The sequence below is a fragment of the Pseudonaja textilis genome, chromosome 4, assembly GCF_049901715.1.
Source record: "Pseudonaja textilis isolate UNSWEBS1 chromosome 4, rPseTex1.2, whole genome shotgun sequence".
NCBI lineage: Eukaryota > Metazoa > Chordata > Lepidosauria > Squamata > Elapidae > Pseudonaja > Pseudonaja textilis.
Genome location: NC_141993.1, coordinates 49,925,678 through 49,951,568, shown reverse-complemented (window position 1 = coordinate 49,951,568; position 25,891 = coordinate 49,925,678). Strand labels below are relative to the sequence as shown.

At 36.3% G+C, this 25,891-nt stretch overlaps 1 protein-coding gene across 2 annotated transcripts; it reads left to right on the top strand.

Moving 5' to 3' along the window:
* The first annotated feature begins 6,159 nt into the window (after positions 1-6,159).
* Positions 6,160-25,891, top strand: ARHGAP19 (Rho GTPase activating protein 19). Of its 2 annotated transcripts, none has more exons than XM_026701198.2 (12): positions 6,160-6,236; positions 11,556-11,821; positions 14,288-14,368; positions 15,127-15,336; positions 16,083-16,309; positions 16,472-16,558; positions 18,586-18,651; positions 19,614-19,805; positions 20,321-20,416; positions 21,062-21,172; positions 23,245-23,313; positions 23,612-25,891. In XM_026701198.2, the coding sequence occupies exons 1-12, from the start codon at positions 6,160-6,162 to the stop codon at positions 23,630-23,632; spliced, it is 1,503 nt and encodes a 500-aa protein (XP_026556983.1). In that variant the 3' UTR covers positions 23,633-25,891. The 2 variants fall into 2 exon arrangements, with proteins under 2 accessions (XP_026556983.1, XP_087789024.1); XM_087932898.1 differs by lacking the exon at positions 6,160-6,236 and adding an exon at positions 9,937-10,043.

Sequence of the window (25,891 nt, the reverse complement as noted above, 5' to 3'; positions counted from 1 at the left end):
CCTTCTTGTAGACACGATACCTAGAATAAAGAAGATATAGACCACAGCATATCTTGGTTGCACTATTACAAGAGACAAAAACCAGAGCCTAGAAATTCTCCCAACCAAAGACTGCTACATTGCTTCTGAGAAAAGCATACCTTGGATATAGGATAGTGCTTCCAATATATGCTGGGCAATGTTTTACCACCTCCTAGTGGCTATGCTTCACAGATGAGGTATCAAGGAGAGGAATTTAACCCTTTTACCCATAATTTTTTTACTAAAATCTCTGGTTAGTTTTAGATATAGATACGTTCACATGTAGTTGTTAGCCACAGAGAAAGAGATAGGCACCTGGGTTGAGCCTGTATATTTTTCCTCTGTGTTGAACTACAGAGGAACAATGGTTCTGGATCAAAACTATAACACTGCATAAAAAGGGCAGACTTAATGCCCTCTAGTTTGTGGGAACAATAAAGAGGTTAAAAAATACCTCCACACATAGGATTTCAGCTGCTGTTTGAAGGTGCTTGGAATTATTTGAACAGCTGCTTTTGATTCACTCTCTGCTCGCTATGGAAACCTTAGCTTCTTTGAAAGGATATTCTTTGATGGAGTACATCCCTTTGGTTAAAAGGCTTAATATAAAACTGAATAACAGCTTGCATGGCAGCTGTGCACTTGTTATTTTCAGATTGAGTTGGCGCTTATTTCACAGGGAGAAGGCCATTGAAAGGTAAAATAGCAAAGAAGTTGCCTGTTATCAGAGAAAGTAAAGTAACAAGGACATAATGACTGGAAATTATTTTTTTATTCCTCTAATTCCTTGATACTAAGATCTATATATACAGAAGAAATGTTTTTCTACTGAGATCACAAAATATTGAAAATATTTTTAAGAGGTGGAACTAATTTAAAAAATGATAAAACTACAATATTTTGACAATCAGGAATTACAGATTTTTGGAGTGATACAGAATGGGTAATGGATTGCTGGTGAGTATCACTGATAGTATTGATGCCACCATCCAAACAAGAATAGGAATGGAACTCTGCAGACCATCCACATCTTCTAAAATTTGCACTTGCCTCTTTAGACTTTTGACTAAATAATTATCCCCATTTATGGAACAAAGAAACTTCACAAAAGTTGATGAAACATTAAGGGCTGACTGAAATATAGAGTGTCTTGCTGTTCTGGGAAGTTACCATAATAAAGTGTTCAGTTCATGAAAACGCTATGCAGATTATGTTCTTTAGATCTCCCTCAATTGTTTTCAAGGAAACAAAAGTTAGAATGCATATATTTTGTAATTTTGAATTATCAGAAGTTTTGGGCGGCAGCACTTTGCTTCCCCCATTAGAGTAAAATCTGCACGTTTATCCATCTGCTTGTGTTTTTCTTAATTAAGCTTGGAAGCAATCAAGCTTTTTATTTTGTTAATTGAATCTGACTCTACTCCAAACAGAAGTTTGTTTCCAATTTTGTTTAAAGCAAAAACTTGCTGGAATAGAGCCTAGAAGTTTCCATTTCCCTATAGAGGAAATTATTTGATAAATGTGAATCCTGCATATGAATAAAAATCTGTAATAAAACTTGTAAGCATTCTCTGTTCCGTCCTCCTTAAGATATTTACTAGACCTCCTTATTTGCTTATAAAAAAACTACACTCCAAACGCGTACCATTCCTGTTCCTATCTTGACTTCTAAGCCATTCTTTCCACTGTGACTAATTTTACAAGAAAGTTCGGAAGTAATAGGGTGACTAAGGAAGGGACCATTCTTTTCAGCTGATTTTTAAACTATGTTCTGTGAGGCTTTGCAAACTTTGTACTATCTGACCCTTTCTAATAAGATTTTGGTAAATGTATTGTACATTTCTCTTTCTCATCTTTCCAAAGAAATGTCTCTGCAGGGCATCTAGTTTAATAAGTGGCACTTAACATATATTCTTTTTTGTATGTATTTCAGTTGCTTGGGGAAAAAAATTGGGTAATTAGTAACCTCCACATATTGCTACTACAACTCTTAGGATTCCTCACTATTAGTCATACTTGTTAAGCTTGGTAGGCATTGTAATGCCACAGTTGAATAAATGAACACATAGCAGACCACAGGTTCTCCATTCTGTTTTAGAAATACATTTAATGTAGAAAGAGTTCTGTAGATAGAAGTCACCTTAATTTGCTGACAGGTATGTTAAAATACCCAGGTTCAAGTTTCTTTTAGTTACTGAACAAAACTCCAGTTCATGCTTGCAATAGACAGCAGAACTCTCTGGACAGCCCCCTCCTACTTTACATTTTCCAATGTAGTTAGAGCCATACTGTTCCACCGTGTGTTTAGCTCAAACTGTTTGTTATGGATGTTCCTCATGTACAGTAATGTAATCAGTGGTGGGATTCAGCCAGTTCGCACCAGTTCAAAAGAACTAGTTGTTAACTTTCTGAGCAGTTTGATGAACTGGTTGTTGGAAGAAATCATTAGGGCAGAGAACTGGTTGTTAAATTATTTGAATCCCACCGTTGAATATCATGTTTTGATTTGGGTACAATTATTCATATTTTGCTTTGTAATTCACAATCCAGAGTCTTAAGTGACCAGGGTGGCCTGCAATTATTGCATAAACAAATAAAATTAAAACATTCAAAGAAACTAACATAACCCTTACTAAGTGCATATGGACCATTCTATTAAAATTAATCCAGTCCACTGTTTGGGGCAATTTTCTGTCTTTCTTTAGATTATTGAGGGAAGGACATTAAAAGCTCTACAATATTACACTATATTATAAGGCAGTGGCCCCCAACCTTTTGGAAATCAAGGACTGGTTCCATGAAGAAAGACTTTTTTATCGACTGGAGAGGGCGATTTCACGTGCTGCATGTATCCCATGGATGGGGCTTTGCTTGTTTGCGTGGCCCAGTTTCTGGCATACCATGCACTGCTGCCACTCGATAGACAGGATTGGGGGCTGAGGACTCCTGCTATAAGGGATACTCTAAATATGTCTGGGGTTTGTACATCCAGTTTTCAGTGGTTACATTTGCAGAGAGTCTATAACTATTTTCTGTTTTAGCATTGCCTTCACTTTGTCATTTCAATCCATAGGGGCATCTGATAAGCCAGACAGAATCCACACCCCTGAAGCTTGAAAATGATCTACAAGGGGATTAGGTTTTATGGTCAGAAGCTTAAATTAAGCCAGTAATTAATTCTCAATCATGCTCTGGAGTCCAGCTTTATCATTCCTGTTTCTGAAAATCGAAGTGCTACATTCTGGAAGCAATTTGACACCTGAAATATTTTACGGACTGTAGGATTGTATGGTCTTTATTGATTCTCAAAATATATATTAGGAAAATTAATTGAAGTATCAGTATAGGTGGGAGGAAGGTAGATAAGTAGAAGTTTATTTATTTATATTGGTTATCTAACTCCAGTGTTAATTTTGGCAACAGAAAAAAATGTCTGAAACTTTTACAGGAATTTTAAAAAATCTATTCTGGCAAATTTAAGATACTCCTTCCCCCAAAAGCCAGACAGAAATGCTAGTCATTAATTAACATACCAAAAACTCAAAACAATTATCAGTATGAAATTACCATCTGCTAAGAAGGCAGACATGCCTGTGGAAGTTTGAGTTCTCAAAATGACTTCTTGTACTGTCAGTTAAAAATGATTCTGAAACGGAATGTTCAATGTTCTTCAGCAGTTTTTAAAAAGTTGCAAAGTGAAATAATGTAGACATGGTGCTAAATTGCTGCCTAGTCTACAATTTACTTCTTGTTGAGATTTACTTCTGGACTCATCAAAGACATGGAAACATAACCCATGTTTTTTCTTTAAATAATTTTATTTTTTTCTCTGAAAAATTTAAAAATTATGAAAATTTCCTAATATCTTATTTTTAAGTAATGTAAAATGTTCAAGATGTGAAAAATGGTCTAGAAATAATTTTGTAAAAGGCAAATATGGTACTCAAACCAAGTTTTGGTTTACGGAGTCCCCGAAAATTATCAGAATCAAAATAGAAGTTATTAATGACAAACTGGGCAAATCAATGCAAAACATGTCCAGCTTTATTCTGAAAAGTAGTGCTTTCGGTAGGTATGCTTTCGGTATTGGTGGAAAAATCTAAAATATACTGTATATTTTTCTTTGTTTTACTACAGAGTTGATGATTTTGTTTTGTTTTCCTCCCCATATTCTTCCAAAGCAGGTAAACATGAGATGTTACATCCTTGGGGTTCAACAGTTTGTAATTCCATTTTAAAAAATTAAAACACTTTATAAATTAACGCATTTGATAAAGAAAAAGTGCACGCATTTAATTTTTCTACATTTCCATTTTCACCTTTCAATTTTTCCTTTTAAATTTCTAAAAAGGTTACATTGCTAATTATTCAAACACCATACTATTGTAAAGTTTTTTTGAGTGCAGCTCAGAATCTAATAAATCCAGTGAAACTCTGAACACGAGGCTACTGATAATCAGCTTTATTTTCTGATCAGAAAGCAAAAATTGGGCGACCTTTCACTCTCCCACCTTAAACACAAGGCAGAGAGAGAAAAGCAGGTGTGCCCAAAAACTTTTTCTTGAACTTTTATAGATTACACAGCTAACAAAGACAGTCATTGCTATGGAAACATTTCATATCAAGCAAAGCTCATGAAATTTTCTCAGCATTTCTACAAACAAAGGAACCTTACTTAGATGGATTGGAAAGAAATACATTTTAGCCAAAGCTTTGTTTCTCACATTTTAAATTACTGGGAAGAAGACATTCTAAGTTAGTTACAGCAAGCAGATAGATGCATTCTGCATTTCTCAAGTAGTTACTTTGCTAGGCTAAGGTTGGCAGTTAACCTAGAAATTTTTGTTTCTGCAGTTGGCTCATTTCCCAGCTCAGCACAAGTTAACAATGGAGCTCATCTCAGTTCAGCAAGGAAATCAAAGATTACACTGTATTACACTCTGTTTATGCTCCAATCCCTTCACTATAAACGTGTGTTTATCCCATACTTCCAATCTTCCATTTATTTACCCAGAATGTCAGAATTTTTGTCACACTCTGCTCTTATCAAAATAATGTTCACTGTGGCATATTAAAAAGTTGCCTGATCTCGATAATTCTTCTGCCACATTTTTACATTGTTTTAAACTTTCAGCTGGATTTGCAGGTCTTTCATTCTATATGAAGTATGTTCTACAGATTGAAATATGATCTGTGCAGTGGTGGGATTCAAATTTCTTTACTACCGGTTTTGTGGACGTGGCTTGGTGGGCATGGCAGGGGAAGGATACTGTAGAATCTCCAATCAGAGGTGGTATTTGCCAGTTCTCCGAACTACTCAAAATTTCTGCTACCGGTTCTCCAGAGCTGCTCAGAACCTGCTGAATTTCACTTCTGGATCTGTGCTATTTTAAATTTAAAGCACTGAATTAACCAACCAGGCAGTTAATTTATGTTCTTGTTACTTCATTTCCATTCCATATAAAATTGTCAATTGCTTTGCATGAATTATTTCTTTCCATTGCCAAATCAATAAAGGCTCATTGCAGGTGAATGGTAAAATTCATGGTAAAAGTTAAGAAATCAATAATTCCATACAGTAAAATATACTAAGCAATAGACAAAATTATTCAAGTAAAATAACAAAAGCCCAAGAAGTCAATTAAGTTAATTTATTAAGTCTTAAGTAACTTCTGAAATGTTAAAAGGGATGGGGCAATCCTTAATTTCAACTAGATATTGCTCCATAACATTTGTAATGGTTTGTGGGCAATACACGTCCTATATCCTAACTTTGAGGATAGGGTGCTCCTATGTCCCAAATATTTCTAGTGACTTAAATTCAGCATATAAAACTTTAATGTGAGTCCTGTCATCGCAAATGTCCACCTCTCATTAAAAACCGCAACAGCCACCTATACCGATTCCAAGCTCGGTATTTTTTCTGATCACATAAACGTCGCCTCAAAACTACAAATCCCAGGAAACTTAGCGCAATACAGTTGGTTGCCTCTCCTTTCTTATCAGTTTTCCGATTAGTCCACGAGAAATCGTTAAGCGGGTGCCACGTTCGAACAGACCAATGGCTGCATGAAGAAAAGGTGGGAGCTAACAAGCTGCTCTGGAAATAGCCAATTGGCTTTTGCGACTGAACGGCCTATGGGAAAGCAAAGCGGCAGATATGAAATGGCGACGGAATCGACTAGGAGGAAAGGTGCAGCTGGGCAAACGTATAGGTACGACAAGAGAGCGCCCATCCGAGATTAAGGCGCCCATCCGGGAAAGGGCTGGGGCCGCTGAAGACTGACCAAAAAGCGGTTTGGTAGCGTTTGATGTAGGAGCACGGAAGGGCAGATGGAAAGGATGTTGAGTTGGGTTTCGAATGGACGAATAAACGTGGCCTGCGCGGTTGTTTAGTGGTGAATTAAAGCAGCAGTACATTTTCTACTTGGTCCCTGCCATAAATCACTATATTTCAGTAACCCCAAAGGTGCCTTTTCAAGAGGCAACTGGACCTTCTGGTTTTTCTTAGAAGACGTTTCGCTTCTCATCCAAGAAGCTACTTTTGTTCTGAAGAAGCATCTTGGATGAGAAGGGCAAGGTCTTCAAAGAAAAGTTCCGTTGCCTCTTGAAAAAGCACCTTTGGGACCATGGCCTGGATGACTGAGAATCTCCATAGACATATCTTTCAGTCATAAACTAAATAAGTTATGTATAAGAAGTGCTAGATGATCCCTGGGGTCTTCAGATAAGGTTAAAATATTCTTTAATCAGAGAACTGCTATTCAATGTCTGTGGTGGTACCAGTATAACTCTAAGCTAACATGCATATGAGTAGTTTATGGTTTAGTGTATTGCATGAGACCACCCAGTGTGATTTCTTTTATGATACAGTATATTCAACAATTACACTCCTCTTTCATTAGAATACCATATGGCTTTAATTCCACCCAATAAGCTGGACTGTAGCAGTGGCTGCACAATCCACTACAGTGCAAGCCACCCTATAAATACAGTATGAACTCAGGTGATGTGTTAGTTTGTCTTGTGTCACAGAAATTCAGAACATGGAGATAAATGGGTAAATCATAATTGGATTAACCATGGATTGATAAAATGTGCAATGTTAGCTATTTTTTCTCATGGAAACAGGATTAGATGATTTGCCAGTGCATTTTTTCAAATAAAACAACTTCCGGTGTGGCTGTTGAATTATTACTTATATAGTTCTGTTTTATAACTATGCTGCTTCCCTGAGACTAGGTCCATCATTTTTTGAGACACAAACTTGCTGTATCAAAGGGGGCAGGGAAGCAGGTGTAAGTATTCACCCTTTGCCAGCCAGTTACCCTCAAAATATGCTACATGATTTTTAACCTCAGCTAATGGGGTGCTTGAGTATAATAATCATATATGAATAGGACAGAAAAGGAGAAAACTATTTTTGTAGCCAAAGAGGAAATAGCTAGGGACCATGGGTTCGAGATAATTTTGGGTGACCACTAGATTGGGGATTTGAAGAGAAAGTTCTGAGTGGTTCAGCATAGCAATATCAATAGCACTTAGACTTATATACTACTTCACAGGGCTTTACAGCTCTTTCTAAGCGGTTTACAGAGTCAACGTATTGCCCCCAACAATCTGGATTGTCATTTTACCGACCTTAGAAGGATGGAAGGCTGAATCAGCCTTGAGCTAGTGAGAATCGAACTCTGGCAGTCTGCAGAATTAGCTTGCAATACTGCATTCTAACCACAGCGCCACCCAGGCTGTTGGTGGGCTAGATCAGTAGGATTATAGTTCTAGCAGAGCAACTACAAAATATTGGTATAAAGATGTTAATTGTTCTTAAAAAGTCAAAATAGTGGCATTTTAAGAAACATATTTAGATAAGTTTTATTTGTGTAGCTTGAGAGCCCCTCAATTAAAATGATAAAATGAAACATAAAAAGATATGAGTTGGTCTATATTTAGTTGTCTCATTAACCATAGCATAAAAACTTGCTTGTGCCATAGCCATTTTAAAAAGTCATCTTCTTAAGACTGTCTTGGTTGTATTATTACCTTATTGTTGTTCATTTATTCATATCAGAAGCATCACAGTTAAAATAAGGATACTATATGACATAAAATTTAAAATATAAAATACAAGATTAAAATATATACAAATTAAACAGAAATGTTGCCCAGACACTAGCAACATTAATTCCCAGGTGTATTACTCTAGTGTAGGATTGCCCTTAAAGTGCATTTGGAAGCTGCAGATGGTCCAAAATACAGCAGTTATAGACATTTTTGGATACATACATATAACATCTGTTTGTGAGCTGCACTGGCTCCCATTTTTGTGCATTTCAAGGTGCTGGCTGTCATCTATAAAGCCTTACATGGCATTGAGTCACAATATTTGCAGGACTATCTGTCACCTATCATTTCTGCTCAGCTTATCAGAACTGGCAGGGTTGGCATGTTCCAGGTCTATTAGGAAATGTAATCTTCTGGGACATGAGAATTGTGCCTTCTCTGTCAAAGTTTGCTCTATGGAACAGCATCCCACCAGAGTTCAGAATGGCCTCAACCCTTCATAAGGCATTCAAACCTAGATATTCCCCCAGGCTCTGGGACCGGGCAGTTAAACCAGCCCTATGTAGTACATTTCAGATGTTTGTGGGCTACTTTTTAAAAAACATTTTGCATTCTTTCAGAAGAATGCTGGATACATTTTAAACAGTTCTATAAAATAAAATTATATTTAGTTTCTATAAAATTATAAATTGTAAGGTAGTGGGAACGAGCTGATGTCATCTGATACTTAGGCTCCCTTTGAATGCACCAATGGAAAATTCTTCATAAAATCAAAACAAAGTTTGCCGCCTCCTCAACATTGGTCTGTGTTAAGGAGAATGATTGGTTATAGCTTGCTCCATAAATTATTAAAAGACATCTAATTATGAAGCGAATCTAATCTGGCTTTTATTCATTTGTCCTTGGTTTCCTTTTTCTATCTAATAGGATCTGATATCCTTGAGGATTTTACTCAAGGGCCATCCTCTTCTTGATAACTTGAGCAAATCCTTAGCTTGTAATTCATTAATCAAACATTTCTATGAAAGCAGATATACAGTTGTCTACTTTCTTTGCATCATGTTTCTTTCTTTTTAGTATGCAAATGGCAATGTGCCGCTCACATTCTTACCTTTGGATAGTGTGTGACTGAATTGTTTGAAAGAGTTCCGACTTTCATTAATGTTAATAATAACCAAGCATATTTTTGTGTGAGGGACTGTTGCTGATAAAGTGACCTTTCAAAACTACAAAGCTTAGTAATGTTTAGCACAGAATTTGGTAGAGAGTTAAGGGCTACTCTTATTGTGAGATTGTGCACCATAAAACATGAATGGGGTTATAAAAGCAGACAGCAACGTGCCACAATGCAGCATATTATATATGATTGAAGTTTTCCAACAACAAAACATACTCTGAAGATTAATTAGGCTGAAGACATATAAGAGGTAAAGGAAAGAGGTAAAAATGTATAGTTCAATTTTACACATCAAGAAAAATTAGAAATCAGAAGAAAATATTTTAAAGGAAAATGCCTTATAAGATTTGGCTTCATAAACTAGATATCAAATGAGGAAGTCATGAAAGAAGATTTTAAAAGAGAAGATAAAGCCAGTGGAATACATAGTAAGTTTGGGTTAAGCATTAATAAATCTTTGAGAGTATAAAGTATAAAGCTTTGAGAGCTTAATACTAGATTGCCCCAATAAATTGGACATTTTAAATGGTAAGTTCTTCAAGGATGCGGTCTACGCTCTAGTATTCCATAAAGTTGGTTGATCTAAGTTCTGCTCTGACGCTAATGAAAGTTGATTATTTGTGAGAAGAAGGCCAACAAATGAGTCTTTGTCTTGTTTATTGTGTGTGGAATTTGCATAGGCTGCGTTGGAGCAGGCAGTTCTGCTTCTGAAAACAAGGAATTAGTTCTTCTCATTACATCTCTGCTTCCCAATGCCGCGCCAGAAACTTTCAGCACTTGTGTAAGAGATTTGTCTTTTCTATTATTTCAGAAACGGTTGCTTTAAGATTTCCTGGAAATTAAGAATTGAAAGTCTTCAAATAGGCAGGCATATACTAGCTATTAATTATGCCTTGAAATTGGTTAGGGTTTCTTTAAATTCTAGAACATGGGGTGTGTGTGAAAGTTTGAATAGGTGACACAGATGTTATGCAGACTTAGCAGTTTTATTGGGGCAAGACATTAACAGCATATTGGTCTTCCTTAGAAGGAGATGTTGGGTCTATGATTAGCTTACAAGTCATATTTATGTTGTCGTCCTGCCTTGCTAGCACATATTAAAACAGTGCAATGGAGAACCTTGGTTTTTTTTTTCTTGGAGGGGGGCGGGTTGGACTGGATGACCTACAAGATCCCTTCCAGCTCTTTAATCTAATCTAAAAGTATGAGGTCAATCAACATTCATCTCCAGCTGTTTGAACTGAAGGGCTCCATCTTGTTTTCAGCTTGTTAAACATATCAAACGGCAGGGTTTCTTATGAAGCTGTGCTAGAATTAGATTATTCTTGGCAGCTTACTCGCTCAGGGATGAAGAGAACTGTTCTTTTCTGTGGTTTACTGTGTTTGGGGTGATTTTGCCAACTTCACTGCTTGGATGATTTCAGATTTAATTAGCCACTTCAATCCCAGGCTGGGACTGCAAAAGGATATCTATTGCAATTTTCCACAATGGCAAATATGGTCTATCTAGGGTAGTTCTGAATAATTTTGATAAAAATATTCCACTATGTTGGACTATTGGAATTCTAAAAAAAGCAGTAAATTCAATTGACAGTTTTTTTCTTTATGCATTGTATATTTCAGAAATTATTTAATTTTTATACAGCATATAACCTAACAACACATAAGTTTCCTCTAAGAAAAGAACTGTATTATATTTCTGCTTCATGCTTCCATAATGTTCTACCCAGTAAGAGCAGAAAAAAAAATCATTTGATATCCATGGGATGATATATTTATAGTGTATACCTTTGATGTAACTTCCAGGCTAACTGTTCTGAATAATTTCCAAACATTCTTACTGTTTTAGAACATTATTCTTGTTAAAAAAATGTTTACATGCTTATGTTATAAAAATAATTGTTAAAAGCTGAATGATTGCCTTTTTAAAGAATATATTTTAAATGTAATGTTCTCTATATCAATTAATATGAACTATAATTGTCCAAAGCTGATCAATTATACAGTTTGTTTTTAGCTTGACAGGGGGATGTGTATTTCTTTGGGGTAGGTATAACATGCAAATCACTGTAGTATCTTATGCAGCCAGCATGACAGTATTCTGGTATGTTGCATATTGCAGAAATGGGTGGAATGGTATGGTATCCTTAAAAAACATGCAGATTATATTAAAACATTATTTCTATAATATAAACTGTGGCCCATTTTAGTTTGACTGCCTGCATGGCTAAAGTTTATTGCTATATTGGAATTGCATGTCTCTCATGAAGTAATGCTTCACTCTCTTCCTCAGTGATGCCATTTGCAGTTTCGTTATCTGCAATGAGTCTTCCCTTCAGCGGCAACAAATCATCTTTAATCCAGACTTCTTTGTGGAGAAGCTGAGACATGAGAAGCCTGAAGCATTCACAGAACTTGTGGTCAGCAACATTACCCGATTGATTGACTTGCCTGGAGCAGAGCTTGCTCAACTGATGGGTGAGGAAGAGCCCCAGTTGCCTGGTGGGACTAGCATTTCCTCAGGTTTTTTCCGTTCCCTGATGTCTCTTAAACGCAAAGGTAAGTATGATGTGTTTGCTAGTGCTTTCTATTGGCTTTCAATGATAATTGACAGAGCCTCTGTGGCACAGTGGTTAGAGTGCAGTGGTTAGAGTGCAAGCTCCTTCTGCAGCCAGCTGCCTACAGTTTGGCAGTTCAAATCCCACCAGGCTCAAGGTTGACTCAGGCTTCCATCCTTCTGAGGTGGGTAAAATGAGGACCCAGATTGTTGGGGGCAATAGGCTGACTCTGTAAACTGCTTAGAGTGGGCTGTAAAGCACTATAAAGTGGTATATAAGTCTAAGTGCTATTGCTATAATATATCATGGTCTCACTTCTTTATAATTGGCAGTGTTTCCAAAGAAATGGATACTATTATTAGAGTTGTATCAAGAGTGTTGAAGTGCTTCCAGATTGAAAGGATTGAACAATGACATCACAGTTGTCTAAGGGATGCCCAGTTGGGGACTTCTTTCTTGTCCCTGTTAAATTACCCACCAATGTAGTACCCATTTATCTACTCGCGATCATCTGTTTTTAAGCTGCTGATTTGGCAGGTGTTGAAACACTCATCCCGTCCTGCAGCAGCAACTGGGTCTCGAACGCCAATCATCAGCTCAGTGTTCTAACCTCGTGGGCCACCACAGTCAACAAAATTGATGAAATAATATCTCCCAAGATATTCGTATGGCTGCTGCTCTGACCTAAGGCTGGCTCTTCTGTTACAGCAAAACCCACAACTTTATTAATAAACTTCCAAATTAAAAATTAGGAAAGCAGTATTACAAAGGTATCTATTATGATTAATCCTTAGTTTTTGCTATATTTCTTTTTAATATCAAATGGCACAACTAGAAAAAAATAGCAGTCAACACTGAAGGTGTTCCTAGGAGAAAAGCCATCCTGTTCCTTATATTCTTAGAAGAACTAAAGTTCAGTGTCTTTAGAACTATTTTAAATATATAAAAGTTCACAGAAGATAATATTAGGCTAGATGGACAAAATTACAACAATAGCTATCTAATACTTTCTACCATAGGTAGGCATGTTAATTCTACCCACTATCTCATTAGGTTGCTTAAGAATCTGGGATGTTTCCTGGGTTACTACAGTAGGTTTGGAAAAATTGAATCTTGGACAAAGTAGCATTCTATATCTTTGGAGCTGACCACTAATTACTAACTTCTTGTACTGTTTCTTGTATCTTCTTTTTGGCATAGTATCTTAGAGAAATATTTCTGTCAATCTAGAAAACGAGTTCTGCATTCTTATCCTGTCTTATGATTTTCTATGTTTATGGAATCACATTGTAATCTAATTAGACTTCTTTCCAAACTGAATTCAAATATGCAACAATCTCTTCTTGCAGTGTAATTAGAAGTTCTATTCTGTTCTCTCATAATATAATGATAATGTCACATTTAAGAAATGACATTTTAATTTGCTTAAATGATTTTTGAGTAGTCACAATATGCCTACAAACACTAGAAAAATCTTAATTTAAAAATCTTAATCTTATATTGTAACAGTAATTTCTTGGACTAAAAACTACTTTACATGGAAATGCTATTGTAGAAAGTTAGCACCCACCTCTCTCCTAGAAGAATGAAATATAGGAAATATTAAAAAGGCAGAATATTATACCTTTCCAATCATGCTCTTGGAAAGCAGCCCACATCTTAGTTAATAGCTTCAAAAAGACTGAGCCATCTTACAACACAAAAGGTCTTCAGCTCCAGGGTGATAGGAATTGCCCAAAGCCCCTTCATTACAACACTCAGCAAGATTCAACCAGGCCTGGGACTCAAGACAACCTACAAAGTTACCCCTGCATGGACCCATGGGAGCCTAACAACCAATCAGGATACATTTCTTGCCACAGGAACAGCAAGCAAGTTCAAAGCCCAACAGAAGGTATAAATCTCTCTCCCTATCTCACCCAGGTGCTCTTTTTTTTGCCCAGGACCTCAAATCATGTGGTCCTGTTCCGCCATTAAAACCACCCTTCCAAGCAACCTCCATGTTTCCAGTGTCTTTCTTCCCACTTGGAACTGAACCCAGATGGACATTTAGGGGAATGTGTATTTCTTTGGGGTAGGTATAACATGCAAATCACTGCAGTATTTCTCTTATGCAGCCAGCATGACAGTATTCTGGTATGTTGCTGATATTCCTTCATAAAGTACACAATGTGAATACTACAGTATAAACAAGACCCAGGCATAAATATAGATTAAAAGTATCTATTTTGTAACATAGCTTCCCTTATAGAAAAAAACGGTATTTCTTTTCTAACCTGATGCCTTTCGCACTAATGATAAGAGTAAAGTTTTATTTATTTATTTTGAAAATGGATATTGAATGGACATAAATTCCGGTCCAAGTTTTACTTCTGACATTTTGAGATAGCGAATAAACCAATCTGAGTTTATATAAAACAATTGATATTTTCTTTGATTATCTCCTTGTTGTTTTTTGAATTTATAGAGAAAGGGGTGGTATTTGGAGCACCACTGACTGAAGAAGGCATTGCTCAAATATCTCAACTTGTTGAGTATTTGCATAAGAGTAAGTAATTTTGGAGGTCTTTCTATATTTCTTAAGTAAGCAATTGTGAATTAATCTGAGGCAAAAAATTGATTTATAAAAACTTTCTATATATGCTTTTAGATCTGAACATTTTCTTCTCTCCTTCTGAAAATAGTTTCTATTTTATGTTTCTTTTGTTCTGGTAAACTAATAGTCATAACTAGAAAAGAACACAATCTGAAAATAAATTTAAATGACCATTCTGTGATATAACATGAGAATATATTGGCTCAGCCACAAAAATGTATATAAATGAAATATGACAAAAGTATATAAAAGGTAAATTAATAAAACTATGGTTCTATACTGGCTAATAACAAGTTACAGGGAGTAAATTTTAAAAAACAGCTTTTCATAATTTTCAGAACTGATTCTTTCAAGTGCCATTGGAATAATAGGATTCAAGTGAATTCCACCCAAATGTTTGCACTCAAGAAAGACACTCTTGCTTTGTGAATCAAATCTTGAAGTAGATTTTTAAAAATTCCCTTCATTGAATTCAGTATTTCTATTTTATTTTGTACAATTCACTGACTCTTCTATTAGGGCTCTGAAAAGATTTAAAAAGAAGAATAAAGGTGTGAAAAGGGCTGTCATATCTTAGACTGCAAAAAATCCAGACAATCACTAGATCTAGATCAAGATATAGATTCAAAATGAGATCTAGATTCAAAATTAGGAATGGTAGCAGTTACTGTATCTGGCATATGTTTAATACCTCTCCTGTCATGGTGCAGATTTGCGGACAGAAGGCTTGTTCCGAGTGCCTGGAAACAGTACTAGGCAACAGAACCTGAAAGAAGCTTTGAATAGTGGAACAGAAATTGACCTGGATTCAGGCGAGTTTCATTCCAATGATGTGGCCACTTTGTTGAAGATGTTCCTGGGAGAATTACCAGAGCCTTTGCTGACCCACAAACATTTCCATGCACACCTTAAAATTTCAGGTAATCAACATTAACTAGGCAATGTTATCAGTTATGTATTCTTTCCTGCAGGCACTTTTGAATGAGATCCATTTTTCAAAATATCCATCTTTCTAATTCATCTGGTCATTGGAGGGGCGATGGCTCAGTGGCTTAATGATGCTGGAAATGGTCTCAGCTCTGGCATTTCGAGTGCAAGCACTGTGTGGCAGGAGAGCTCCTCTCACTCTCCTCAGCTTCTGTCTATCTCACAGTTCGAAAGCATGTTCTGTGCAAGTAGATACCACTTTGGTAGTGAGACAGGCTGGTGCTCTATGCAGTCTGTCAGATTCCTGACAGCTCTCAAATTTCCTGTTTGTAGCACCCGTTTGTGGGGCAGCTCCAGGAAGGGAGAGGGCCTTGGTAACACTGCAGGAAGAGCCACTTGTTTTTCTTTCTGGTGTGAAGCCTCCTGTGGCACACCTTGGGAAGTGCGCAAGTGTATCCTATTCAGGGCTGGTACTTTGCCAAGCGAAACTACTATTCTGCTTCCTGGCTACTGTAACAACGCCATAGGCTCATAATAATCTGGTGGCTTAAAAAGTGTGGAGACCCTAATATTTCCCTGTTCAAACTAATGGCAAGGATACTTAAATATGAAGTTTTGGGGATTCTTAAAAGAGTAATCAGAAGTTGAAAATAAATAGTTTTAAGAATGGGATAGAATTCCTGAGATTTCTTTTAGCCAGCCATGCTTAACAGATATTTTCCTGATTCCTGCATTATAGACCTAATGCAGTTTGATGACAAGGGCAACAAGACCAACAATCCAGATAAAGAGCGTCAGATTGAAGCCCTGCAATTGCTCTTCTTGATCTTACCAGCTGCCAATCGCAATCTGCTCAAATTGCTGTTGGATCTGCTCTATCAAACAGCCAAGAAACAGGACAGGAACAAGATGTCAGCACATAACCTTGCTCTTATGTTTGCACCTCATATTTTGTGGCCCCGAAATGTAAGTATTCTGTTTCATATAATGGTGAAAAGGGAAAAGTAGGGCAGGCTAGGAAGGATGGAATTTCTCAATAGATGACTGCTGTAGTTCACCATTAAAATAAGCTCGCCTCTATGATTTTGCAACTCACTTAACCTCTTCTCATTCTGTATCTGTTGCTAGGTGACTGCCAGCGATCTGCAGGAAAACATTAACAAACTGAATAACGGGATGGCTTTCATGATCAAGCACTCACAAAAACTCTTCAAAGTAAGATGACATAGAGAGAGGAACTAATCTCCAACACTGTTGCCCTATTGTCTGAGGGCATTACTCATTGGGGGAAAGTGGGTGCAAACTGTGAGATGCTCTGGGCCTTTTTAGAGATGCTGCTTTGGGGGTGTTACTTATTTCTGTTGCTGGGCTCTCTAGCATTTATCTATTTTTACAAAATGATCTTTCACATGTGGAAGTTTTTTAAAAACATTTTCTACACGTGAATGCAGGATATATAGTAGGTGATATCCATTGTTATTAAGTGGTTTTGATGAACCTAAACTCTGTATTTACTAAGCAGTTCTGTTACACCTTTTTCTTATTAGTTAGTGATTGGTTATTAGGCCTTTAAAGACTTTTCAGTTTTCTTTGGGATGATGTATGCCTAATGTATGATGTCTTTAGTTAGGCTAAAGTTTCTTAGGAAACGAGCACTCTTTTGTTAAAGTCAGCATCTGACAGTATACAATATATATGAGACTACAACACAGATCTGAATTTTTCAAGACATGAACTTTCTAGTATTATATGCTCAAAAGTAGAAAAATTTGACATTACCCACAAGAGAGGAATAATGGGGAAGATAACTGAACTTGAAGTGATAGCTAAATTAAGCTATTTGATTAGAAAAAGGGGACCATAAACTCTGGGCTTTGGCACGGACGTTTATGGCTGGCTTAAAGACTTTTTGCCCAAAATGAAAAATGATTTGAGATTTTGATGATTTAAAAAAACTGAATCGAAAATAGTTTGCTGTAAAAAGGATTGCTGCAAAAAAGATTGGAAATTGCTTTCTATGTCTTTCTGTTCTTTTTTCCTGCATTTTTCTCTGTTTTCTTTCTTTTTCTTTCTTTAGTACATTTACTCTTTATTACAGGTAGTCCTTGATTTACAACCATTTAAGACCATTTGAAGTTACAAGTGTTGAAAGGAACTTTCCACAAGTTCTTGTGCTTGCAACTGTTGCAGTGTCCCCACAGTCATGTGATCAAAATTCAGGTGCTTGGCAATCAGCAGATATTACAATGGCTGTGGCATCCTAGGGTCACATAATTGTCATTTATGATGTTCCCAGGAGACTTCCGACAAACAAAACTGATGGGAGAGTCTGATTCATTTAAATGCATGATTCATCTAATGACTGTGGCAAAAAGGTCGTAAAATCAGGCATGACTCAGCTAAGGATAGATTGCTAGCCATAAAAGTTCTGATCCCAATTGTGATCACACTGTACGTCGAGGACTACATGTAGTTTATGTTAATTTTAATGTTCTTTGTAAAACTTTCAATAGAAATTTAATAAAGAAAAAAAATAGTTTTCTATCCATGAAGTAAGGATGGGCAACATTTTCCAGATTTTTCTGTATTTATATTTTCTGCAAAGGGACAGGATGTTGGCACCCCTACTTTATGTGTAGAAAGTATTACTTTATGAATGGAAAATATAAAGTGTCATAGGTATGTATATCATCTTTCATGTTAAATTGCCCATGTATTGTTTTTCCCCTCACCTTGGAGAAGTTTTATGTTGAGGAAAAAAACTATTTTTAAACCTAATGGCAACAAGCAGGTAATGCAGTGTGAAGGATGAAGAAAATATTAATTGTAACTGCACTATTCCTTAAAATTGGTAACCTCACACAACATTTCTGCTTATAAAAAATTAAGTTCTGATTTGCAATTAGGAAGAAAGGCAACTTTTTTCTAAGTCAGGTTGCTATACTAGTGGAAATAAAGTGAAGGAGAGAAGGTTGCAGATGAGCCCCAAAGGCTCATGCATTGTGTGTGACCTATGGGTCAGATAATCCCATTTTTGGCCATATTGGACTTATGCCAAACCAAAACTGAACTTCTTGTGAAGAACTAATTGGAACTATCTCTGGTATCTCTTTCAAGGAAAAGGTAACCAAAAGGATCTTTGGAAAATACTAATTAGTTCCTGTAAACCTATGGGTCTCTTTTGAGTACCAAGAGCATTTTGATTCATCTTTCTACTTCCCCCCCCCTATTTTCACTGTAAGGCTCCAGTATATATCCGGGAATATGCCAGGATACATTATTTGGACTCCAGAACTCATGCCTCAAAGGTAAGAAGTTGTGCCATCTTTTACAGAAGGAAAGATAGAACTTAGACATAGTGAGGAGGGCAAACTGCACTCGGAAACAGGCTATTTAATGATAAAAGGAAATAGTGAGAATGGAATCTTATGGAGATCCATGTTTGGGAAAAAAAGGAATGGCAAAATTAAATTTTAGATTAAGCATTTAGCTTATTATATACCCTTATAAATTATGATATGATGGGTGACCTTTTTTTTTTTAACCCTTCCTGCATTTGGTGCTAGATTAAATATGAGAGATCCAATATACACATGACAGCCATCAATCATGTATGTATAACAATTTAGACAGTCTTTATAGGTTTGAGCCAATTTGGTGTAATGATTAAGGGGCTTCACTAAAAACCAGGATAACATATATTATATCATCTAGTCATGGAGGCTGGCTGGCTGGGTGATTTTGGGCCGGTCATAAATCTTCTGCCCAACCAATCTCATAGAATAATTATGAGAAAATGGGATGAGGGATCATTATGTACAGTGTCTGGAGTTGTACAAAATAAAGGCCGGATATAAATCAAATAAATATATACATTTGGATTCCTCATTGGGAAGTAATTAGACCTTGATGGCCTAAATAACCGATGGCAGCTCTATGATAGGCATACTGGAATCATTGAGTGAGCGAGGGGTGGCATCTGCTGAAAACCATTCTGGAGTTTTTGAAGTATTCTCCATCCATGGGCTGGGAAAAAAGTGGACTTTTTTTATTCAACTGTCAACCAAATAAGTCCATTTTAGAGAATTTGGTTACAATACACAATATTTGAACAGAGGAGAAGGGAGCATCAGGCCCAAAACAGGACAGGCAGATATTCTATTAACGGATCAAATTGGAAATATTCTCATCGAAGACTTTCACTGGAATAATAACCAGCTTTATAGAAACAAGCTAGTTAGAGCCTAATGATCTGTTTGAATTTCTAAAGGATGACCTGGATTTGCCAATGCCCCAGAATTTCAAAGACATTCAGCTTCTGAAATTCAAGAACCGAGGGCTCTTAGATCCTTCTGCCCACTTGGAAGACACACAGCACCATACAGAAGAAGCACTGAAAGAGCTTTTCTGCCATGTTCATAATATGCCAGACTCTGCCAAGAAAAAAAAGCTTATTCAGCAGGTATGAATACGTATTATTTTGATATTGATATTTAGACTATGGCTCACCTCACAAAATAAAAATGATAAAGCACTGTATCATGAAAGAGCAAATGCAATAGAAAAGCTCCCAGGAAAGAGCGAACAAGCCATATAAGCAGTTTTAAAATAATACAGGCTATATAGTACAGTGGTTCCAAATAACAAAGATTACAGCTTTATTAAAAGATCTGAAGGCATCACCTAATATCAAATTGATCATAGAGGATGTGCCCCCCAAGAAAGGCATTTCACAGCAATTTTAAAATCATCCAATAAACCATTTGGCAGTTATTTATCTTGTTCTTCTTGGCAGCAGATTTCAAAAGGAATATTTCAGGCTCAAGTTAGATAGATAACCATGTGTGGGAGAAAGCATGGGAATCTTTGTAAAAGTAGCTGTTGAGGCAAAAGGCATGAATGGAAAGTAGAATTGGGCTTTGGCATGGACACTGGATAACATCATGGAATGAACTGTGCTATTTAGTTTTGTTCTAGTTTCAGAAGCACCCTGAAGCCCTTACTCCTCAGGCAGCTATATCCACACAGATTCAGAAACGTGCCCGAACTCGTTCCTTCAGTGGCCTAATTAAGGTAAAATCCATTCTACTGTCACCAAAATTTTCTGATGTAAAGGAAGGCATTGCATGAGATGTGTCTTAGATATCTTAGATAATGGGTATTCCAAAACTCTGGGGCTTGCTTGGGCCATATTGAGCGAAGAAGAGTTGTATTTGAACACATATAATATATAATATAGATAATGTACATAAAGAACAAACTTCCTTTAAAATTTTATAATCTTGTGGGGTCATATTACAAGCTCTCCAAAGTTGCATGCACAGCTTGTAGGGCACAGCTTGGGCACAGCTGCCTTAGATGCTGCTCCATTAAGGGCACTTATGAAAGTTTAAAATATTTTCTTCCATCTCATTTTATTATGTCTTTTCCCACGTCTTCTATATCTTCATCAGAAATAATAGGATTTCATTTTAATAAGTTTTCTGTGGTGTAAGAGAGGCAGTATAAGACTGTTCTTGCAGAAAGGAAATATATTGCTTAGTCAAATGTGGAATCCAGAATCAAAACATCTCTGCAGAAAAAATAGGGAAAAACTCACCACTTTTCACCCAGAGAAACATACCTCTCATTATTCTGGAAATTTCCATGAATAAATATTGTTCCATTACTTTCCTGTTCTCTGTCACAGTTGAAAATAATTCTCTTTTCCAAATGCAGCGTAAAGTGTTGGGAAGTCAAGTGATTTTAGACAAAAAGAAAAATGATACTTTTCCAGAATCTGCATGCGCTAAGGATTCAAAGCATAGCAGCAAGGAGAATATCAGCATGGTAAGATTTGCTGGAAGAAGGGTCTCTCCTATATTAACCAATGGAATCTATTTGGCAAGGGGAAATTTGTTTAAAAGAACTTCAGGAAATTTTCATTTAGTGACCACAATTAAGATTGTCAACGAGTCATTAAGCAAAACAGTCACTAAGCAAAACAGCAACTGTGCTCATGAGCTCATGTCAGTGTTTCTTGTTTTACAAACCTGTGAAAGTCATAAATGTGATAATTAGATACAAAGTTACTTTCTCATCACAGTTGCAATTGAATGGCTGCTGAATGAAGCAGTTCTAGATGAGGATTTCTGTATATGGCTTATGAGTTTTACTAGCATTTCCTATGTGTATCTACATTATTCTGTTTCCCCAATTTGTCCTGAGAATAGAATCTAGAGTCTAGAATCAGTGCTATTTTTTTTAGCAGTCTTATTGGCATAACAACTAATCCTGTACTTCAGTTATACTGGGGCTAGAAGTACACCCATAAAACAGCTTCCGTATCCAGATTGTGCTCAGCTAATACTGGGGGAGGAAATGTAGTGGAAAGGAAAGAGTACCAGTAATCCTCATTTAACAACCATAAATGGGATTGGCAATTCCATTGCTAAATGGCACAATGTGATTTCACATGAGTGCAGCATACTTACGATCTCACTTCCACTACAATCTTTAAATAAATCTCTGCGATTATTAAGTGAGACCACATGAGCACAATTTGCAATTTTCCTGCCATTAACTCTACTTGTTGGAAGCTGTGAAAAACCCAAATCTTGCAATGGTTGTAAGTGTGAGAACCAGTCGTAAAGTTACTTTTTCAGAGTTTTGTAACTTTGCTAAGCCAGATAGTTGTTAAGTGAGGATTACTTGCAAGCACGTTTCAAAAAGAAAGATATGTATAATATTGCAGTACTCCAAACATATAAGTCTAATAATAAAATCAGCAATCACCTATGTTCTGATATTGTCCAAACAGCTCTGTTGAAATGTGCCTGAGACCTTGACTATCCTAGTCTGAGAATTCATTCAGTTTCTCCTTAGCAGCCCATGGGCTCATACAAAACAAAACAACAGCATCTAACTCCTATTGTATGGTGAGAGGCTCACCAGAAGAAAAAAAAACGGTAATGGAGCCCAGTTAATATCAACCTCTCTTGAAATATCTGATCCTAAAACTAGCTGAAACAGTTTTACACTGTGCAGTAGTGAGGAAAAACAGACCAATCCACTAAATTCCATCAAACAATAACAAAAAGTGGTGTAGTTTGTAGTTTTAAGCTGAACAACATGAATTATGGTATAAGAGTTGCCAGGTTCTTTAGCTGACCACAACAATTTTAAAGGAAATTTTGTGCATCAGATATGGTGATACCTATGAATTGAAGGAGGATAATAATAATGACACCAACTATGGTGTCTCCAATAAACATTGTCCAATTGCTTTGTATTTGTGACATTCAGCAGCATCAGTCATTATAGTAATGTATCTGGTGTTTTACCAACACTATAGGGCTGTTCCTTAATTATATAGTTCATAATTTAATGGATGGACATTATATTCATTTGTCTTGTCCTCTGCTGCTCTGCCCTCTTGGATTCTTCCTTTTTCTCTTGTAGTTAAGAACTGTTTCCCCATTCCTAAATTATTAGATTTTAAACTTCTGTATTGTTTTATTAATATATTTGGAATTAGATATTTTCTTCACAATAAAATAGCCTTTGTCAACTCCTAGATTTATTGGCCAACACAGAGGTTTTCAGTTTGGTTTAATGTATCTCAAGATGCAAGATTGGGGGATGCTACCATAGAATAAACTTCATTGTGTTTCCCCAGAGGATTTAATTTCTCAAATTCCTGTTGGATTGATATGAACACAATTTATTGCGTAAAGCAGTACAACAGCTAAATTAATGTTAAAAGCTTAGAACTGCTTTTACAACTAAGGAAACTAATAAATTGATTAAATAAGTTAATTTAAATTAAGGTCAGGATAATTGAGGAGACTCTAAAACTGTTTTAGCTTTGAAGGTCATAGTGAAGTTCAAAGAGTCTCAGTTTTCATCTTGTTTAATTGTAGACACCAGCTTCTTCTCCAGCAATTAATGTGATAAGAGCTAAGCTGAAATCTCTTGAACACAGGAAAGAGGTGAGAGGATTAATATATGTAAAGGAACTGTATGCACATTCACATTTATAACTAGTGTCCTGGATAGATTAGATCGATCTCTTGTAATTGCATGTTTTCTTCTTTGCCATGATGTCTGTGAACTTGTACCATACAACTAAGAGTTAAATGTATATGATTGCATTGGTGTTTCATCTCCCCCTCGGTGTATTTACAATAGGAAGTAAAAGCTAACCCATCAGGGTATTTTTATTATGTGTTGTCTGTGGTTTCTTGAACCATAGGACAAATCAGTTAATTTTTTTTTCTTCTGATTTAGGATGCCTCTAAAAATACTTGATTTCATGGAACTTCAAGCGTATTCCACTTGAGCTGATGGTATATATGTCTAACTTCACTTACTGGAGCCTACAGCTATGTGCCTTCCAGAATAACAAGACTTTCTCTTTCATAAGGACATTTTTGTCTGCCCATATGTTGATGCACTGGATGATATTTGCAGTGTAGCCTGTCTTTGAAGAGGTTATTATTTAGTATTACTTTTATTCCCAACTGTTTATTATTTTGACAACTGTTTGAGACTTGGTTTGCACCCTCTGTCCATGCTCATCTTTACTGGTGAAGCTTTGTTTTTAGCAAGACTGTGTCTGTTTTTTTAACCTGGCAGTTCCCATTAGCATCCACCACAGTTAATTCTTGTTTGCAGCTACGCTCCTTTTGTGATTTTTGGAAATGGCAATTCTGTGATTATGACCAGGGTTGAAAGGGTTGGTATTACATTTAACTATCTCCCACAGGTTGCTTTCACACCAATTTTTCAATCCCTGAGCTATCTTGACCATTTTTAGATCAAGAGCATGGAGAAATTGTACTGTGCACAATCTTCAGAAAGTGTCTCATTAACAAAATGTAACAGGCCTCTTTATTTGAATTCTACTCAATGTTCTGAATCAGTTACATTTTTCTCTTTTCACAGGACTAGTGATTTCCATTGCTAAATGTACTTGTCCTGAGAATGCCATTCTTATTTTCTCCTCAGTGCTGTGAAAACATTTTGGATGAAGCTCCCCAGCACCACCATTACATTTTCATTGTTTGCAATCCAGGCTCTGACTCACATTTTTCAGGCAGGGCCAAGGAGCTGACAGTTTAATGACTAACAATCTACTGGACGAATACTAAAAGGCAGAAGAGCTTGTTAATGTGGAAGGCGGCTGACTTGCTCATTGGGAAGGTGGGAAGGCTGTCAAATTACTAAAAGAAATGTTTCCTTTTTCTTTTGTCAATAACAGACAAACACATGTGAGAGGAGGAGGATGCACTGATATAGCAGTGCTGCTGTTTGAGTAAAAAAAAAAAAGACTACAGCAATATTGCAGCTGCTTGAAACTACTAAGTTTCTCCCTGCTCTTGAAGAATCAGGAATCGGCACTGAGCTAGGTGAACATTTTTGCCATCTTCCCAGAAAACACATTGCTGTCTGAAAGATTTATAACATGAGTTTCATTACTCCCCAGAGAAAAGTCCATATGTTGTCTTTTGTTTCATGATGAGGTTTTATTTTGTTTTTAAATTTCAATAGGTTATTTTTTCCAAAAAAGTGAAGCAATATGGAACAAAGCCTGGTTTGATTTTTTAAGGATTGGGAGGCTATTTGGGTTCCTTAAATATAAGGACTGATATTTTCCTCCTCTTTTAAAGGAGTAGGATTCTAAATCTGATATATACAAGGTGTTCTATAGCAGTTTACAAATACCCACAAATCTACTTGTCAATAATTTGAGCCAAACAATAAAACAGTTGCTAACATTGTGAAGTCATAGGTAAGGTTGAGAGTATGCAAAAACAACTGAAGTAGGGAAAACAATAGAGAGAAACACTCTTGAAGTTCTCATTCTTACCTTCATTTGGTCATGTTTTACTACACTGAGAAGAATCTGACAGGAAGATGTCCAAAATTCCATTCAAATCTTGAAAGCGAAGCTTTCTTGTGCACCATAGACAAATCACTCTCATATTTTATGTAATACCAAGCCATTATTTGGTATTGTGTTCTTATACTTAACTATAACCCATTTTTGTAACTGTTTGCATTTAAACTGGCAAAGTCTAGTTGGTATCTTCCCCTCCATATCAGAATTGCAAACTCTTTTGGAGGGAAAAATGCAAACTGTACCTAATTAGTTCAGATATAACTGCAAGGTGTAGTCCTGTACAAGCCATGACATAACTAAGCATGCTGTGCAGGAGAAATGAATGTGCAGTTTATTAGTTAGTGTGATATATGAACTGCTCTATCACTCACAAGGAATTCACTATTTGAGACTGCCCCCAAAAGCATTGCCTAAATGCTTAAAATATTAAGCCCATTAATAATTCAGATCTTTGATCTTAGAATTGGCAATTCTAGAATAAATCTAGAATAATTGCCTTCAAGAACTGTTACATTTTATTTTAAACTTCATCTGTGCTATGGAGAACTTTCACTTACCAATGCAATGTAATACTGTAAATAATACTTTTTTTTTAATGTTGCCCTGTCTGTTAATGTGAAATTTCTACATTAAATAATTCTTCGTGTTGGATCCTTGTTAACAAA

Coding starts and splice junctions, on each gene's coding strand:
- ARHGAP19 (XM_026701198.2), top strand. CDS start 6,160: ATGGGAAAGCAAAGCGGCAGATATGAAATGGCGACGGAATCGACTAGG. Junction 11,822..14,287: donor GATGTCTCTTAAACGCAAAG/GTAAGTATGATG, acceptor TTGAATTTATAG/AGAAAGGGGTGGTATTTGGA. Junction 19,806..20,320: donor AAAAAAAGCTTATTCAGCAG/GTATGAATACGT, acceptor GTTTTGTTCTAG/TTTCAGAAGCACCCTGAAGC.